The sequence below is a fragment of the Uloborus diversus genome, chromosome 8, assembly GCF_026930045.1.
Source record: "Uloborus diversus isolate 005 chromosome 8, Udiv.v.3.1, whole genome shotgun sequence".
In the NCBI taxonomy this organism is placed as follows: domain Eukaryota; kingdom Metazoa; phylum Arthropoda; class Arachnida; order Araneae; family Uloboridae; genus Uloborus; species Uloborus diversus.
The window spans coordinates 158,588,605-158,606,746 of NC_072738.1; the positions used below are offsets into that span (position 1 = coordinate 158,588,605).

The 18,142-nt window shown below is 33.4% G+C and overlaps 1 protein-coding gene across 1 annotated transcript in view; it reads left to right on the forward strand.

The window, feature by feature from the left end:
* The first annotated feature begins 585 nt into the window (after positions 1–585).
* Positions 586–18,142, forward strand: part of LOC129228707 (neurogenic locus notch homolog protein 1-like) — a 206,080-nt gene continuing 188,523 nt past the window's right edge. The window contains exons 1-3 of the mRNA XM_054863390.1: positions 586–613; positions 9,931–10,041; positions 12,666–12,776. Coding sequence (XP_054719365.1) covers positions 586–613; positions 9,931–10,041; positions 12,666–12,776 — 250 coding nt within the window. The remainder of the gene's footprint in view (positions 614–9,930; positions 10,042–12,665; positions 12,777–18,142) is intronic.

Consider the following 18,142-nt stretch of genomic DNA (forward strand, 5'->3'; position numbering starts at 1 on the left):
CATGAACCTAATGATTCAACCTCTGGATCCTAGTTTGATCCTCAATGCACGAAAATTTAAACATTTATACAAGAGAGAGAATATTTTAAAAGTAAAAAACATTCATATTATCTTTAAAGTCATAAACCTTATTTGGATGCCAATCAAATTTCATTATGCACAGGAGCGGCTTTGTTGCGATAAACATTCAATACCAGATAGTTAATATTTTGATAATTTCCAGAATGTGATAAAAGTTAGACAATAGGCAGCTACAATCCTATCTATGCAGCAATACTTATTTTTTATATGCATTGTTCTTTGAAGAAAGTTTGATTTCTGAAGATAATGATTTAATTCATTTTTTGTTGCGTCTTTGTAAAAAAGGATGTTTGTTTTATTTGAGCCTTGTACATTATATTTTAACCAGATCTGAAATTTTAAAAGTTATTCTTAATAGTTAAAATGGTGTTAAATAGATCGGAAACTATAATTTCTTTTTTGCTGGTTATCCTAGTTATATCAATCACACGAGCATCTGGACATTTTAGTAAAACTGAGGAAATTACTAAAGTTAAAAGTGATGATCTGCCAAATGAATCGAAGATGGAGAGTAGATTTACTTTACGAAAAGGTAAGTATATTTGTTTTATTGCTGTGTTATATTAAACTATAAATAACGATAAATACACTAATAATTATTAAGATTATTAGTGTTCTATGTTACACTAGCAATCGTAAATAAGAGTATAATCGTATAAGTAAGTTATGCAGTTTTAATCCTACAACTTAGCTTTTTTCGACGGCAAAAAATGGACACAAAATGCATATTAGTAATGAAATCATGTAGTTTGAAATTTTAAAACTAAGTTACAAGTAGCTTTTTAAGTAGTATTAAAAAAGAAATTTCAAGTTTCAAAGGTAAAATTTGAGGTATTAGTCAAGTTTGTTGATGATAACACTGTGTGACACGATTTTTCTAACATAAATACTGTCACGTATGTTGAGTTACTTATTTAATTGTATCTAAAATGGCCAAATGATGTCTGTGTTTAACACGTCACGTTCCTTAGTTATAGCCTCTATAACATTACCTCGCATATAATGTGATATAAAGAATTTAACTCCCCGTATATTTCAACAATAAGAACTATAAACCAGTCTACTAGTACTACATACTGTGAAAAATATCATCTGCAACAGTTATTGTTAAATAGGATATTTTATTCCAATTAGAATTGCTGTAAGTTTTTGAAGTAGCAACGCTTAATTTTTCAATTTACCGCAAGAAAAATTCTTCAATATTACAAGTACATTTCGGCTTAACGAAAAATTTTGTCATACCTATGTATAGAAATGGCAAAGAAATTTTGTATTTGAAAAGTATTTGTCCCAAATTGACTAATGCTAAATTAAAAGAAGACATTTTTGTCGGCCCACAAATAAGAACAATGACCTTGATGAAATTCTAAACGAAACAAATTCCCTAAACGAATTGGGGGCTTGGTTATCTCTAAAGTGGGTAGCTCGAGGATTTTTAGTCGGTTATAAAACTTAAAATGCCCAATTCGTACTGAAAAACTTGTTGCAAAAGTTTGTAAGGATGGGTTGAGAAATGTTACTGAAGACACATTTCTTGCATCCTGACTTCGATTCTTACCCTCCTAAACTTGCAATGGTGAGTGTTGAGCAAAGTGAACGCTTTCATCAATATATTAAATGTATAGAAGAATATTACCAAGGAAAATGGAATACAAAAATGTTGGGAGATTACTTTTGGTTCCTAATTCAAGAGAGTTTTGTTATTCACTGGAGGAAAAGTTTAATTTTCATCATTTTCTTTTAAAACATGTGGCTTATTTTGTATATCTACTCAATGATAAAACCTGTGACATTTCTCTTCACAGTGTATGTATAAGGTATATTATCACTATACAGTGGAATCCGCTCAATTGGACTACCGGTTAATCGGACCAGCCGCTTATTCGCACCAAATCTTAAAGAACCGAAACAAATCCCATTACACAAGCCAAATATTATTCGCTTATTGGGACCCAAAATCCGTTTAATCGGACCACCGGTAAATCGGACCAGCCGCTTATTCGAACCATATCTTAAAGAACCAAAACAAATCCCATTACACAAGCCAAATATTATTCACTTATTGGGACTAAAACTCCGTTTAATCGGACTACCGATTAATGGGACCAGCTGCTTATTCGGACCAAATCTCTTAAAGAACCAAAACAAATCCCATTAGACAAGCCAAATATTATTCGCTTATTGGGACCAAAAATTCGTTTAATCGGACCAAAGAACATGAGAACAAATTGGAAAGAAAGCAAAAATCGCCCGCTTGAAGTGAGTTTCAAGTGGGTCAACGAACTTAATTGCTAGTGCAATTAAAAATAGTAATGGTTCCTTGTAAATTTCAATTAAAAACCCAGAAATATTTACAAGAAAAAATGGTTAAGGAAGCTCCTATTACGTGACGGCACTGTTCCAGCAAAAATCAAATTTCAGTGAAATTTCAGATTTCTTCAGTACAGTAAGCACGTTCAATAATATGTAAAAAAAAAGTTTCGAAGTACAAAATTTACATTTCATTGGAATTTTTAATGACTCATTGGTTCTTTTTTGCACTTATTTTTTCACTCTCACAAACTTCTGTTTATTAAATTGAATCGCTACTGACTTGAAAGAATAACTAAAACCATATCGTTCTGAACACGTTGCTGAACGAGTTTAAACGGATTATTAACTTTATTTTAATTCATTTTTAATGGAAAAATTTCGTAAATAGCAATTTTTTTCTTTGTATGTTCACCATACATATGGAGTTCACAATAATAATAAGGGAATTAAAAGTTTTGTGTATAGCATGTTCGACCAAGTTACACAGGTCTTGTTCGCTTAATCAGACCAACCGAATATTAGGACCAAAATGATTCCGTTCCAATGTGGTCCTATTAACTGGAATCGACTGTATTTGCTTTAAGATTCAAAATATAGGTAGATAAATATGTTTAGATTAGATTTCAAAACTTAGCTTTTAGCTATTTTTGGAATTTAAATTGTCCTAATGTAGATTAAAATTAAAATTTAAATATAATATTTATCTGCGTTTCTCAAAACTTGGATACTAATATCCATAAGATAAATAAATACCTTTGTGCTGAATAGTAAAGTCAGAACAAACAACGTAAGTAGAAGCACAAATTTGTAAATTACAGCCATGTTTGCAACGATTTGGAATTTGTCTAGTTTCTAACTCGATTTCAGATTTTTAAAACCTGATACATGCCGTAAATGTTGTACATGATAGCTCACACTGATATAGGTATCGGAAGCACTTATTTGAGTTTGTTACTATAGAGTATTCCTTTGAGAATATCGATTTTTTTTTATTTCTAGAGATAGAGTAGACTAGACATGAGGGGAGTGGGGTTGGATCTACTGAATATTAGCTGCCATAGATAGTTACAGTAATTATTTTAATTTAAGTACAGAATTAAGAATGGAAGTAGGTGGACGCATTTATGGAACGAACTATTTAAAGACCGTCAATTGAATTGAGTTGTGCAAAAAGATGTAGGCGTGTACATTTTGGTCACTATTATGCGATTTATTTTATTTTTTAAATTACTTGCAGGAAAGCTTATTTAAAATAAAAAAAGTCTTGTTTGTACTTATCACTAAACATTAGACAATTCTTTTGTTTATATCTTAGAAAAGTTTGTTGCACATTTTGTTCTCCTTATTCACAGCTGAAAACGAAGGAAAGGTATTTCCGCGCTTTGAAACGTAGTCTTAAAATTAAAAGGCTAAATGGTTCAAAATGTTCTAATCCATAAGCCTCATCTGGAGCTTAGGTACAGTGTAAAAACGATTCAGAAACGTTCCTGGAAAATAATAGGCAGCATATGTGCCCAATTTCTTCAGTAACATATCTTACAAAAACCAGGAACGTTTTCCGATAAAAGTCAGTAACTTTTCTGAAATATTAAGAAATCTCCCTTATTAAAGCCAGTCGTGAACCGTCTAGAAAAACTTAATAAGTTTAATTATTTGATTAGAACCTTCCTGATTTAGCAAGAAAGCTCCAGAAACATTAGAGCAACCACGGCCAATCTACGCGAAAATTGCAAGCAAGAACCAAGCATATTCCTCGCCTGCAATTCCTGCCTCGCAAAGCTGTAGCTATCCAGTGCCTTATTTGCTCCCATTGGAAGCTTAGTCAGTCCGGACGGGCCATAAACAATCAAAAGCGGATACACTTAATAAACACGCTCCGTCAATATTTAAACTGGTAGCAAAAAATATTTTTCACACCAGTGCAAGGTCTGCATTAGTGCATCCTTTAGGAATTCAGGAAACTTTTTTGCGAAGATACTTGATTTTTTGGGGGAATAGGTGAAAACCTCTGAAATAACTAGTAACGTTTCACAATTTTTTTACAGTGTAGGAGCCGAAAATAAATCCTCAAGTGTGCCAAGCAATCGCTCTGGCCACTGAGACCATCAAATGATGAGTCTCCAGAGAAGGTAGGATAAGCAGTTCGATTCTAGAAGGCGCCAAAGAAATAATGTAAAAGGAAACTGATTCCAGCTGCACCAAATACACGAGTAACTTTTTAAAAAAGTTCTTTTTAGCAGAGTTTCGGTAACGTGGTCGTGACGAATTAGAGAAAACCTATGACTATTTTACACTTTAACCATGAAAAGGAAACAAAAGTTTAATACTTTCAATGCATAAACTCTTTACTAAACTTATTCATAAAAAACTTCTCCAAATATTTGATTAACTTTGGACAAATATTGAAGCATGAAACCATACGAAAATATTCACAAAATAGTTTATTCATTCCCGCTGCCAAGAAAATCATTTAAAAAAAATAATTAAAAAACTGCTGTTGACTGTCAAATGTTGATTGGATTTTTTATCTTTACAGACGAGTGCCCTTGTGAAAATGGAAACTGTGTTTTAGAAAATGGAAATCTCGTTTGCAAATGCAATCCTGAATATGGTTTACTCAAACCTGGGGTATGCAAAGGTAAGGATCTTAATTCAGAACTTGATGGCTTAAAATATATAGTAGACATAAACATAAGGCGAATGTGAACGATTAGAAAATTTCTCATGGTAGAGACAAATTGGTGAACCCAAAAATACATCATTGGTCAGCTGTTTTCATTTATTGATATTTTTGTTCATTTTTTGACCTTCTAGTGCATCTTTGATGAGTTTAACTAACTTTATGTCAAGTTTCAGAATTTTAGTTTGGAACTACTTTCTGCGACTAGACTAAGATTTATAAATCTCATGCACTTTTCGTGAGACTATCCACACTTTTGTTCCAAGCTATTTTTCACCCAGATCTCTCGATTCTCTTACGCCTGATACAGTGGTGACCAAAATTATTAGGACAAAACAAAAATACCTAAATCTTGGCTGCATTTGGTCGGAAGCAATTTTATGACTGGAAACTAACGGTAAAAAAAACTTTTTATATTGCTTTAATTGGAAATATAAAGGAATTTCGTATTTATAGAAAGAAGTTTGAATTTAGACATCGCTGTTATACGGACAAAATTATAAGGAAAATTATATTTGTGTGTTCTAAAAAACAAAATTAGCTTGTTTTTTGTTCTGCACACTGCACTACATAAGGACATACAGGGTGTCCAGCAAAGGACTCCCTGGTTTCAAAATTAAATATCTCGAAAACAAAGGACGATATTGGAATAAAATAAACGGTATATTTATTAAGAAACCCATAAAAATCATATACAGAAAATTGGAAACTAGTTTAAAAAATGCCAACAGGTAGCGCTGCACGCTGTTATTGCAATATAAGTCTCCATAAATAGTGCCAGCGAAGCGGCTGGACGATATTTTGTAGTGTATGTGTAAGCATATCTGAGATGCGTAACTGCTGCTGAAACAACTAATCTTTTCGCTGCACTATTTATGGAGACTTCTATTGCAATTACAATGAGAAGAGCCACCTGCTGGCAATTTTTAAAACTAATTTAAAAGTTCCAGTATATGATTTTATGGGTTTCACAATAAAAATACCGTTTATTTTATTCCAATATCGTCCTTTGTTTTCGAGATATTTAATTTTCAAACCAGGGAGTCCACTGCTGGACACCCTGTAAATGCTTAGTAAGCGATTGGGGATGTCACATTCTATTTTTACAGTCATGCCGTTAGATACTAAGCTTAAAGAATTTCAGTAAAGAAAAGTAGTTTCTTCAAAATCTTCACGACATACTATACGTCAAATTGCAACAAATCTGACCAGATAGAGAATGGTCATTTAGAGCTTCTCCAAAATCAAGGCAAAAAAGGACCACAAAGATGAACAGGTAGAAAATCCTATGTTTCTGTACGTGTGGAACACATGATAATAAGACGAGCTTGCCCAAAAAAACAAACATCAAGAAATATATTGGATGATAGTTTTTCAAACTACGATGCAGTTCTCGAACTATTCAGCATGTTTTACAGAAAGAGAAAAAGTTTCATTATGTAAAACTAATGTCATGACAGACTCTTTAAAAAGTCCATAACAGACCAAGGCTGGAGCGTGCAAAAAATGCGTTATTATGGGTAAAAAGTGGGATAGTGTAATCTTTTCCAATGAGAAAAAGTTTAATTGAGATGGACTAGACGGTTTTTGCTACTTCTGGTACGATCTCTCTGAAGAAAATAAAAATCTCAAAGCGTGCATTTGGAGGCGGCTCAGTAATAGTCTGAGAAAGTTTCGCAACAGACGGAAACTATACCGATAATTTTTGTGCTGTACAGAAAGAACTGTATGAGTAATGCACTGTAAAAACGATTCAGAAATGTTCCTGGAAAATAATGGGCAGCTGATGTGCCCAATTTCTGCCAGTAAGATACCTTACAAAAACCAGGAACGTTCCTCCTTCCGGACTCGTAGAAGGTTACGAAGGTTTAGTTTCGGTTTCGGAACATTTCTGCGCGTTTTTTCCCGCGTTTTAGGATTTTGCCGTTTTACCGTGAAAGGTTACGATGGTATTTTCGCGCGTTTTAGATATTTTGGCGCGAATTTTTTTATATGCAAACATACTGGACTTTGTCATTTTACTGTGAAAGTTACGCGGGTTTTTTCGCGCGCCCGCGTTTTCGGACTTAGCCGTTTTTCAAAAATAAATTTTTGTTTTAAGTTGATGGTCCCACCATCCAGGCCGGTGTATTAAAACAATACACCCCATCAACTTTTTTTTTTTTTTTCATTTGGGTCTTAGATCATTTCAACACATTTTTGAACTAGAAATATTTTTCGCAATTTAGATTATTTTCCCGCCTTGTGTACTTGGAAAATTTTTCGCGATTCATCATTTTCATGCATTTTAGAGTTCAAATAGCTTTTCGCATTATGGTTTTAGACTATTTTAACATCTTTTGATTATTTTTCGCGATTTTTTTTATACCTTTGTATTTCTAACTATTTTCACATCTTTTATTTATTTATAAGTGTACTCGACTTTATCATTTTTCAGACTTTAACTTTTATCATGCATTTAGGAGTTTAACTGTATTATTATACATATCTACACTTGAAATATATTTCGAACTTTGATTTTTTTCATGCATTTCGAAATTTATCATTTTTTTAAAGCATAGATTATTTGCGTACTTTTCGAACTTCATATACTTCTGACTTAATTTATCTTCAATTATTTCGAACTTTATCATTCTTTCATACATTTTTGCAATCTAACCCATAATTTTTTCAAAACATTACCAAACATGCCATGTCTTCAATTTTCATACAACCAAATTAATTTTGAAACTTACAATCAATTTACTATTATTAATTACCATGCATTTGAATCTTTAACTATTTTCACGTCTTTTATTTATGTACAAGTGTATTTGACTTTATCATTTTTCCGACTTTAACTTCATTTTTCATACATTTAGGAGTTCAACTGTTTTTATGCATATTTACACTTGAAATATAATTTAAACTTTGATTTTTTTTCATGCATTTCGAACTTTATCATTTTTCACAACTTAGATTATTTGCGTACCTTTCGAACTTCATGGTTTTTCTTACTTAGTTTATTTTCACTTATTTCGAACTTTATCATTCTGTCATACATTTTTGATTTTTAAGGTTTTTTCCTATCATTTAGCACTTTGATTATTTTTAACTATTTTCTTCTTAGATTCTATTCATGAGTTTGATTATTTTCTCGCTTGTTTTGTCTTTATCGTTTTTTCGCACATTTTTTAACTTAGCAATTTTTCCACAATCAGTGATAGGAATCGGACAATTTTTTTATTGCAAACATTATCCTACATTCCGTGTCTTCAATTTACAGCCAACCAATTAAAAAACTTGCAATCAATTTACTCTTAGTATTACTTATTACATATCACTAATCCATTTACTCATAGTACTTATTAACAAGCATCATTAACTGAATTTTAACATATATTTAAAACTACCACCATAATTATTTTCTGCACATGCAAAGTTTTTTTTTTTTTTTTCACTCAAGTTAAGATTTATTTTAATGCAACCCATTTACGATTTAGATTTAATTCATCGATTTATTAATTTAAAGTAATTAATTCTGATTACTATTTTTCATAAACATTTTGCTTGTTCATTTAATCACGGGCTTTGTTATTTTCGTACATTTATGCATTTAATTTTCCAAACCAAGTGAATTTAATTATTTTTTCCTATGCAGAAATAAAACACATCACATAAAATAGTTAAACATCAAAGAAGGACACTAGAAGTGTTAAAATTATAAGTCGAGTATCAAGACTTCACTTCTACAGTCATATAAATTTTGAAAATAGACTCACCGAAAAATTACTTCTTCTACTGAAATTAATTTCAAAAACCCGGGAGAACTCGCGGTACTTTTCGTCACACGAACGCTCGCGGGGGGGGGGGGGGGGGGGGGGGGGCTCCCTAGGCCCGGAGTGGTTATTTCAGTAAATTAAGTTTGCAAAATAGAAAAAAAATATGTGTTTTCAACACTGAATTATAAATAGATAAACAGCTTCTAAAATATGTTTTAAAAAGTAAGGTTTAAGAAAGTTTTATGATACGTGAATCTAAATCTTCTTCTGAGCATTACTGATGATCGCTTTACTGCTCTGTGTCAACTTCTTCTTCATCATCTTCATTAAGGGAGTTCTCATCAGTTGAAACCACAACCAACAAGGTCTGCAACCTCTTCCTTTCATCTTTGTAGCTTAAATAGCGATGCATTTCACAACCTCTTCCTTTACATTCACAATCTGAAATGAAAAGCGTGAGCGCTCGCTCCGGGCCTCTGAGGCCCGAACTGGAATTTTCTGGGGAAGAGGGGGAATGTAAATTTCTGAAAAGCATGTGGTCAGTATGTAGGTCACCTCGAACGCAGCTACTGTGGACCTCATTCATTTCCGTTGAAGGGGTGATTTTTGGCAGCGCAGTTTTGTAATGACCGGGCCTGAGAGGCCCGATGCGAGTTCTCCCGGGTTAAATAATTTTTCCCAGTAAGCAAATTTCGCACTCAAGTTACATTTCATCACTACATATGCTTTTCAAGAGTTTCATTTAATTTACCACATTTAATTTAATTAAATTTAATAATTATTTTTTCATTAATATTTAACTTAATTATTTTATCGCATATATTTTTACTTTATTTATTTTTTCATACAAACACTCTTGTTGGAATAAAGCAAAATTACCGAAGTGATGAAAAATGCCCCCGCTATCATATTCAAAATACAACTTTCAATATAGTTATTTTCGAAGTGGAGAGTTTACCAATTTTTCTAAATTATTACTTTACAACCAACTAATTTCATTAACAGAGTTTTCAATACTATATTTTTCGAACCTCCACTTAGCTCAATGCTAGCACAAAAAGCAAACATTGTGACATTTCAAAAAATCTTTTTCAGCTTGTGACTGTGGGAAAAACATGAACTGCACGTTCAAACCAAGAATTCTGTCAGATGGAAAGAAGTGCGTTTGTCCTACTGGTTACATAGATGTTGCTGGAAAGTGCAAAGGTATTAATAGTATTCTTAACGCTTTATTTTTTAAAATGTAGAACTTGCTTTATGACTTTCATACTTCTTAAACTTATTTGTAATACAGCGGGGTTTTAACTTGTTATAATATTTATTACACCAAACTTACAGCCACAAGTGATATATCAAATGAAAGAGAAACTCAAACAGTTTTACATAATAGCCTACAAGTGTTCAATGTGAGCACCATTCGTCACTCGGCACACGTCAAGACGATATGCGAGTTCTTCCCAAACTTTGATGAGTGTCTCATTAGTAATTGCTGCAACAGCTGTTTCAATCCTGTTCCTTGATTCGGGAAGGTCGGCTGGCAGTGGAGGCACATACACACGGTCCTTATTAAACCCCAAAGATAGAAATCACACGGTGTTAGGTCGGGTGACCGTGGAGGCCATGGGAAACAAGCCCTGTCATTAGGCCCCTTGCGGCCAATCCAGCGGTCGGATACAGTTAGGTTAGGCCAATCGCGTACCTCATATGCCAGTGAGGCGGCGCACTATCTTGCTGAAAGAGGAAGTTTTCTGGTTCATCTTGTATCAGTTAAGGGAAGAGCCATAGCTGTAAAGTATCAGGTAAGAAGGCGGAATGCAGCAGAAACATTCCACGCGCATGCGCACTGATGCCAAGAAACAAAACTGTTTGAGTTTCTCTTTCATTTGATATATCACTTGCGGCTGTAATTTTGGTGTAATAAATATTATAACATGTTAAAACCCCGCTATTCATTTTGAAACACCCTGTACTTCTTAAAAATGAAACTGCAGCACCGCGAAAGAACGGACAGGACTGGAGCGATACTGGTGAGATGAATGAACAAATTAATAAAGTTGCGCACGCATCGAATCAGGCGGTAACCGTGTGTGGGCAATGCTACATACAAGGGAGGGGCGATGGGGGCGACTGCCCCTCCCTTGAAGGAGGACCACCGGTAATTTTTTGAAAATGAAGTTCAAAAAACGCAAATATAGACGAGTTTCATTGATGTTGAGAGAAGGGGGTGGGGGGGGGGGGGGGGGGGGGGGGTTCGGGATCATGTACCGAAGCTTTTTCGGAATTAAAGTCCAAAACCCTTTGTGATCAATATTCTTAAATCAGTATACTTAGTAAAAATTAAGTAATAAAAATCAATCGCCCCTCTCTTGTAAACTTCCTGGATTCGTCCTTGGTTCAAGATCAGAAATTGCCCTTTAAAGTTTCGCTCCTCCATGTACTTGATTAAGATGTGACTTTTTGAGAATGTTTTTAGAAATATTTCCCTCTGACAACTGACCATCAAACGTTGTATTAGGTAAAATATGTGACAAAGAACCACCTTGTGATCGTAATTCAACTTTGATAAAAAGTGCAGCTACGTCTCTTGTGCTTAACACGTCTGTTTTGAGGTTAACCCCTTTCCCGTCTCATAAACATCGTCTGAGGTTTTTCGTAGCATTTGCGATTTTTAAAGGCTGTTTTGAAACGTCGTTAGATATATACGACAACCGGATTAGTTAATTACGGTAATTAATTACAGTAATCAAAAAATATCGGGGGGAAAAATTGTTCGTTCCTCGAAAATCTAAAGCGCCCTCTATCGACATTTTTTAAATTACATCTCCCAAATTTATTTTCAAGAAAATACACTAAAAACGATTCAGAAACGTTCCTGGAAAATAATGGGCAGCTGATGTGCCCAACTTCTTCCAGTAACATATCTTACAAAAACCAGAAACGTTTTCCCCTAAAATTCAGTAACCTAACTGAAATTATCCTAGAAGCTTCCTAAAATATTCAGAACTCTTATCGGTTACAGTTTCAGTCGTGTCTTTGGAATCTTAGAGTAAACTTAGGTGGGCATACTATAATAGTTTGGCACCATACTGCGTTTCGAAGAAAGCTCCAAAAGCAGTATTGCAAACATGGCCACAGCTAAGAAAGAACTGCAATTCTTGCAAAGCTGCGTAGTCCATAGACTGATTTACTCTAAGAAAGAACTGAAATTCTTGCAAAGCTGCGTAGTCCATAGACTGATTTACTTCCTTTGGACGCCTTATCAGTCTGGGCGGGCCGCAGTCGAACTGCAGCGGATACACTTTATAAATACGCTCAGTTAATCTTTAAACTGGGAGCTAAACATACTATTTACAACAGTGAGAAATCCGCATTCATGCGACTTGTAGCAATTCAGGAAACTTTTTGACAAGTTTACTTGATTTTTCCAGGAAGTAGATAAAAACCATAGAAATCCCGTAAAGTAACACGGAAATATTCAGTAACGTTTCGGAATTTTTTTACAGTGTACTCATAAAAAGAATAACTTTGTTAAACCGTAAACGAATGAAAACCGTAAACGATTCGACCATTTTTTCCGTTTTTTTTATGATTATTTGAAATTTTGGACAATGATTAATGGCGCCTATCTCCTTCGGAAGATGTTTGAGACCCTTTTTTTTGCTATTATATTGCTTGTCCTGATGTGTGCTATCGCCATTTAAAGTTTTGCCCAAGAGTTCAAAAGCTCCCTGCATATGGTGATGAACATGTTGAATATTCAACATTTACTTTGAACTCTACTGCACTTTCCTCTTTAGTATTTTAGAGCACAATTTTATATTTTTATGCAGGTGGCTGTCGTCTTACTCCTTGTAAAAGAGGAACTTGCGAAGATGGACCAGGAACCACGTACAAATGCATTTGTCCAGAAGGTTACTTTGGAGATAAATGTGAAATAAAAGGTAAATCTAATGTATAACAATAGGTTACAGCAATCATTGAAAACGTGTGGAATTTCTAATTAATAAGTATGTATTGATGTTGTTGTTGTTGTTGTCGTGTCCAAAGAAGTGCAGAGTGCGAAAGGTTTAAATGGCTCCAAAAGTCTTAAAAACAAGATCCGCTAATTCTGGAGCCCGATGACTGTAAAGGATTTCATGTGGTGGTGCTCCAAGTTGGAGGAGGGAGCGAATAATGGCCTGGCAATTAAGGGGGTCCGGGACACATTTTGAAATTTTTTTTATTATATACTTTAGAGTTTTGAAATTTTTTGCACTGATTCACCATTTATTTAATAAGCAAAATCATAACATAAATATGAAAAAAAGAAATTTTTTTATTTAAATTTAATTAGTTTTTTTTATAAAAAATGGGGTTGCTTTAAATTGTTATAACTCAAAATATTTTTAAACAATTTTCAATTTTTTTTCAATGAATTACGCACAAATATCTAAGCTTTAATTTTTATTCGGCGATTTTAAAAATATTGATTCAATAAAAAATAAAAAATATTTGAAGAAAAATTTCGAAAAATTCGAAGATACTTTTTTTTAAAAAAATCGTAATTTTTGCAGTAAACGTTTTTTTTTTCAAATTCGACGAATAAAATTTAAAGTAAACTGTTTGAAAAAGATATGCTCCAAGTTTCATTCTTTTATCTTTATCGGTTCCTGACTTATAAGAGTTTGAATGCAAGAAATCGGAAAAAATTGCATCATGGAGAAAAACGCGTTTAAAGTTTTAAAGTTAAGTACACATTAGGAAGGTGCATGAAACAAAATTAATTATATCTTTCTTTCTATTTAAGATAGAAACAAGATTCAAACCTCCTCTTAAGCAGAAAAACACGGAGTAATTTTTTACATGATAAAAAAAAAATTTCAAAATTTGACGATTTTTGTGTCCCGGACCCCCTTAAAGACATGGTCCGGGGTTAGTTGTGAATAGGGACAGTGCTTGCAGATGGGATAGGATTTAATATTATTTGGTAGAATCTTCATGCCCTTGAAATGTCCAGTACGTAGCCTAGCTATTGTAGAAGAGAGGTTTCTTGGGCAGTGGAGGTCAGGGATTGTTGCCTGGCTGAAAAGCTGATTATAGATCCTTCGCCTGGCTACAGCATTAACGTCATATATAACATACAGTATAACGTATGTATTGAGAAAAATGTGAATAGAGTTGAACTTGCTTATAACGAGCTCGGATTTAGCGAGAAAATCAGAAATATTTGGTTGTTACAGTGATAAGTCTATGGGAGCATAAGCGCATTTAACGCTATGGCACCGGATTTAACGAGAAAAACCTGGATATAGCGAGCAATATTTTTGTGATGCATAAAGTTTCAAGTGACTTCTATCTTTCTAGTCTAGTCAACTGAAAGTTAGTGATGAGTATTAAATCCTGAAATCAAGTAAAGACGGGATTTCTTTTACTTTGTGGAGTAGAGAAATATTTGAAAGTCATGTACCCGTATCCTTCCTCTCAAAATTATTAGACTGAAAGCTAAGAAAGGCTAAATCAGATTAAAAGAAAAATATATATATTAATTTCAATTTTGGGCATCTTGAATTCAAAATATGTTTTTCGCAATCACGAGCGTGTGTGTATAAATGCGCGTGTGTTTGTGTAGGCACATGTGTAAGGGTGCGTGTGTATGTGAGTATGTATGCATGTGTGTGCGTGCGTGTTGTGTATGCAGTGCTGTGTGTGTAGGCGTTCGTGTATGTGTGTATGTAGGCATATGTGTTTGTGTCTGTGTGCAGGCATGAGTGTGTGTATGTGTGTGTAGAAGTGTGTGTTTGTGTCTGTGCACAGGCATAAGTGCTTGTGTGTGTGTGTACATGCGTGTATGTATGCTCGTGTGTGTAGGATATGGATGCAACCTGGAGACGGTTTTCGCTATAGGAGCAGCATCGTGAGGACCCGGTCGACGGTGATGGTGCGGAGGGTGCTGGCAGGAAAATAAAATGATAGCACATCAAAACAGTCAAATGAAAGCAATAAGCAATCGTGATTGCTCAAAAAAAAAAAAAAAAAAATAGCTACGTCGCCTGGCTTTGCACGGTCCACCGCGAAAATAAAAGTTATGTCAAGTGACGCGTGTTCAATAATCAGGCTTGAAGAAAATAAAAAAAAAAGAAAGAAAGAAAGAAAAATCAGTAAAATTCGAAAAAATAACCAAAAAGTAAGCATCTTAAATCCCCCGATTACAGGAAAAGCCTTTTAAACAAAACCCAAAATTTTATTTGTCCGTATTCGAAACAAAAAATGGCAACAGATCTTTTTTCTAAATGATTTTTTTCACGCTGTAAATTTTAATAAAAGCGTTCATCCGGAAAGTTGAGTTGAAGCACTGAATAATAATTTGAATGGAGGAAAGCCTTCGAAAAATATGGATTTTATTTTGAAATCTAAGAGTCATAATTAATAATATTTAATTGATATCTCAGCTAGTTATTATCGGAGGATTATGTTAAATAGACAAACATAAAGACGGGAAGATTACGAATCCATCGATACCTGGCTCGATGGTCAGTTCACTCGTTCGGGAGAAGAAACTTAGACATAGATACATAGGTACATACACTCAGTTTTTAATTATATAAGACACTAATAATGAAGGCTATGATGATAAGGACAAATGTGAACAATTTTAAGCTTAACATTCCCAATATACTCAGTGTCTTTTGAGTGCGCGGGAATTTTATTTTTTCGAAGTCAGAATAGAAGTGTAAATAACGTTGTTCTCGGAGCCAAAGATTGAGTAGTCACTGAAAACCAGTAAAACAAGAAAATGACAATAAGATGTTATAGAGTAAATTATTTAACTTCTTCTGAACTGTACATAAATAAAAATCATATAAAGTAGTTGTGAGTGACTTTGTACATTTTTCACGAACCCGTTTTTGTAAAAACGAGTTCGACTGTATTTCGTATAAATATATATATATATATATATATATATATATATATATATATATATATATATATATATATATATATATATATATATATATATATATATTATATATATATTGAAAAGAAAAGTTTGTAATTTCATTTGTTAAAAGAAATATGGGTAACTAGCTTTTACCCGCGGCTTCGCTCACGTTGATGTAGTTTTTTTCAATCGATTCAAGTTAATGGTCAACACAGGGAGAGGTCAAATAGTTACTAAAAAAATGGTTTCTCCCCAGTTTCGCCAACATTTAAAATGGTCTCCCCCTTTAATATATCAAAAGATATGATGAAAGTGAAAATCAAGGGGGGGGGGGGGGGAATGAAATGTCGGCGAAACTGGGAAGACACCCAAAAAAATCACACAACATAAATCAGGAAAACGTTCAGGTGTTGTAAAGAAGTTAGATTGGGTAATTCTCAAAAATTCCAATTCGAGTGACGTCAACAACTCTTAAATAAACTCAACCATTTCCCTTATAATCCGCATCCCCCGTCAAATGGTGTCCTGCGCTACACCTGCTATCTAAATTAATGTATAGCTTCTTACCGGAGAAATCGCCTCAAAATAGGGTCAACAGTCACTACAAATCTAGATTCTAATAATATCCCTTTAAAATGAGGAAATCAAATCTGTAAAATCCCTCGCGTGAAGGAAATCAACTGTTTCTTAACAACGTAAACAGTCCTGATTAAAATACCAAAAAAGTTCAGAATAAAAATACCATTAAAATCAGAGTAAGCACAACAGGTTTTTTTTTTTTTTTTTTTTTTTTTTTTTTTTTAAGTTCCAATTTAAATGAGGACAATAGTACAAAAACTTCTCATTTCGGAAAGAGAAACATTCCCTAAAGTCTCTATTAGACTGATGATATAATATTGCATTTTAATAGCAGTTTTAATGTTATTTGAACATGTTTCATTAATTTGGTGGATTAATTTTAACTGCAATACCCCATACATAGTATTTAATGATATTTTTACCAAAATTAGTTTGGCGATTAGTTTTTACATTTTTATGCAAATTTTGTAATGACTGTAGCTCCAAGATTTTTGAACACTCGTCCTGACCGAGTTATCATAACTCTACCTATCGAATAAGTTTTTAAAATGTCATTTTTTTTCAATTAAATTCATTTTCTTCAACGAATGCAATCTAATTAATTATCTATTTTTGCAATTAAAAGCAGCGTAAAAATGTAAAATAATCCAAATCAATTATTTATCGGACAAAGGACCACAGTGCCATACATTCGCCAGAGACTTGCCAAGTTTATAAAAACTGCGTAAAATGTTTGCTTAATCTACATTCATAAGATATGAATTTTAATTCCGAACAGAAGATGCTACATACAAAGAAAATGTTTTGCATGTATTTGGCCTTTTCTGGTAAAAAATAAATATTTTTTCGACGATAACTGGGGGTAGGGGGGGCAGACTCTATTTATTAACTTTATTTAGTTACCAGATTGCTGCACATAGCAAAAATACCCGGCGTTGCCTGGGTGTGTAATAATTGTGAAAAACAGTATAGTTACTTTTATTCGTTTTCTTCTGTAACTGAAATAACTCAAAACACACCGCTTTGACATGATTAAAAATCGAGCTTTTTCCTTACCCATAAAAGTAAAATGGCAATAATTACAAAGGACAAAACAGCACTCTTTTAGAAACGAAAAAAACAACATTAAATAATATGCAAATTTGAGGAATTTCCAAAGTATGAATTTAAACTTCACTTGTTTAAAACGATTTACCTTTTTTTTTTTTTTTGAACATATTCTAAAATTGTCTCTATTATTAAAGTACAAACTTTTAAAAGATGTAGCCGCCCGTAATCCCTTACTGAGATATAAAATAGTACGAAATTTGCTTTATTCATTTTGGGATACCTTGGATAAGTCTCCCCCTCCCTACTTTGTAAAACTGTGTGTTACTAATTTTATCGAAGAGATAGTGTCGCCAAATACTGAAATACTTCTGGTGACCATGAAATGATGCTATCCGAAATGTTTCCAAAATAAGTACTAAATTTTGGCAATTGTGTTTGAAATAGTGCGCAAACTTGTACTGTTTATGTATTTGATTAATTTAGTTGGCGGATCATTTTACATGTTAAGAAATGATATAAAGAAAGAAATATTAAAGAAATGGCGATATTTTGGTTACATGGGGGAAAACCGAGAAACAGTATTCGCGTAGTTTTTAGCTTCAAAAACAGCGACAATTGAAGAAATTCCCACATCCCTTAGCTATTGAAATGATTCCGCAAAAAGTTTGGCGAGATTCCTACTGGTCGATCAAGCACCAGTCAGCACAAATAAATTAAAAAAAAAAAAACATTAATACCTCAAAGTTGTGTAAAACTGGA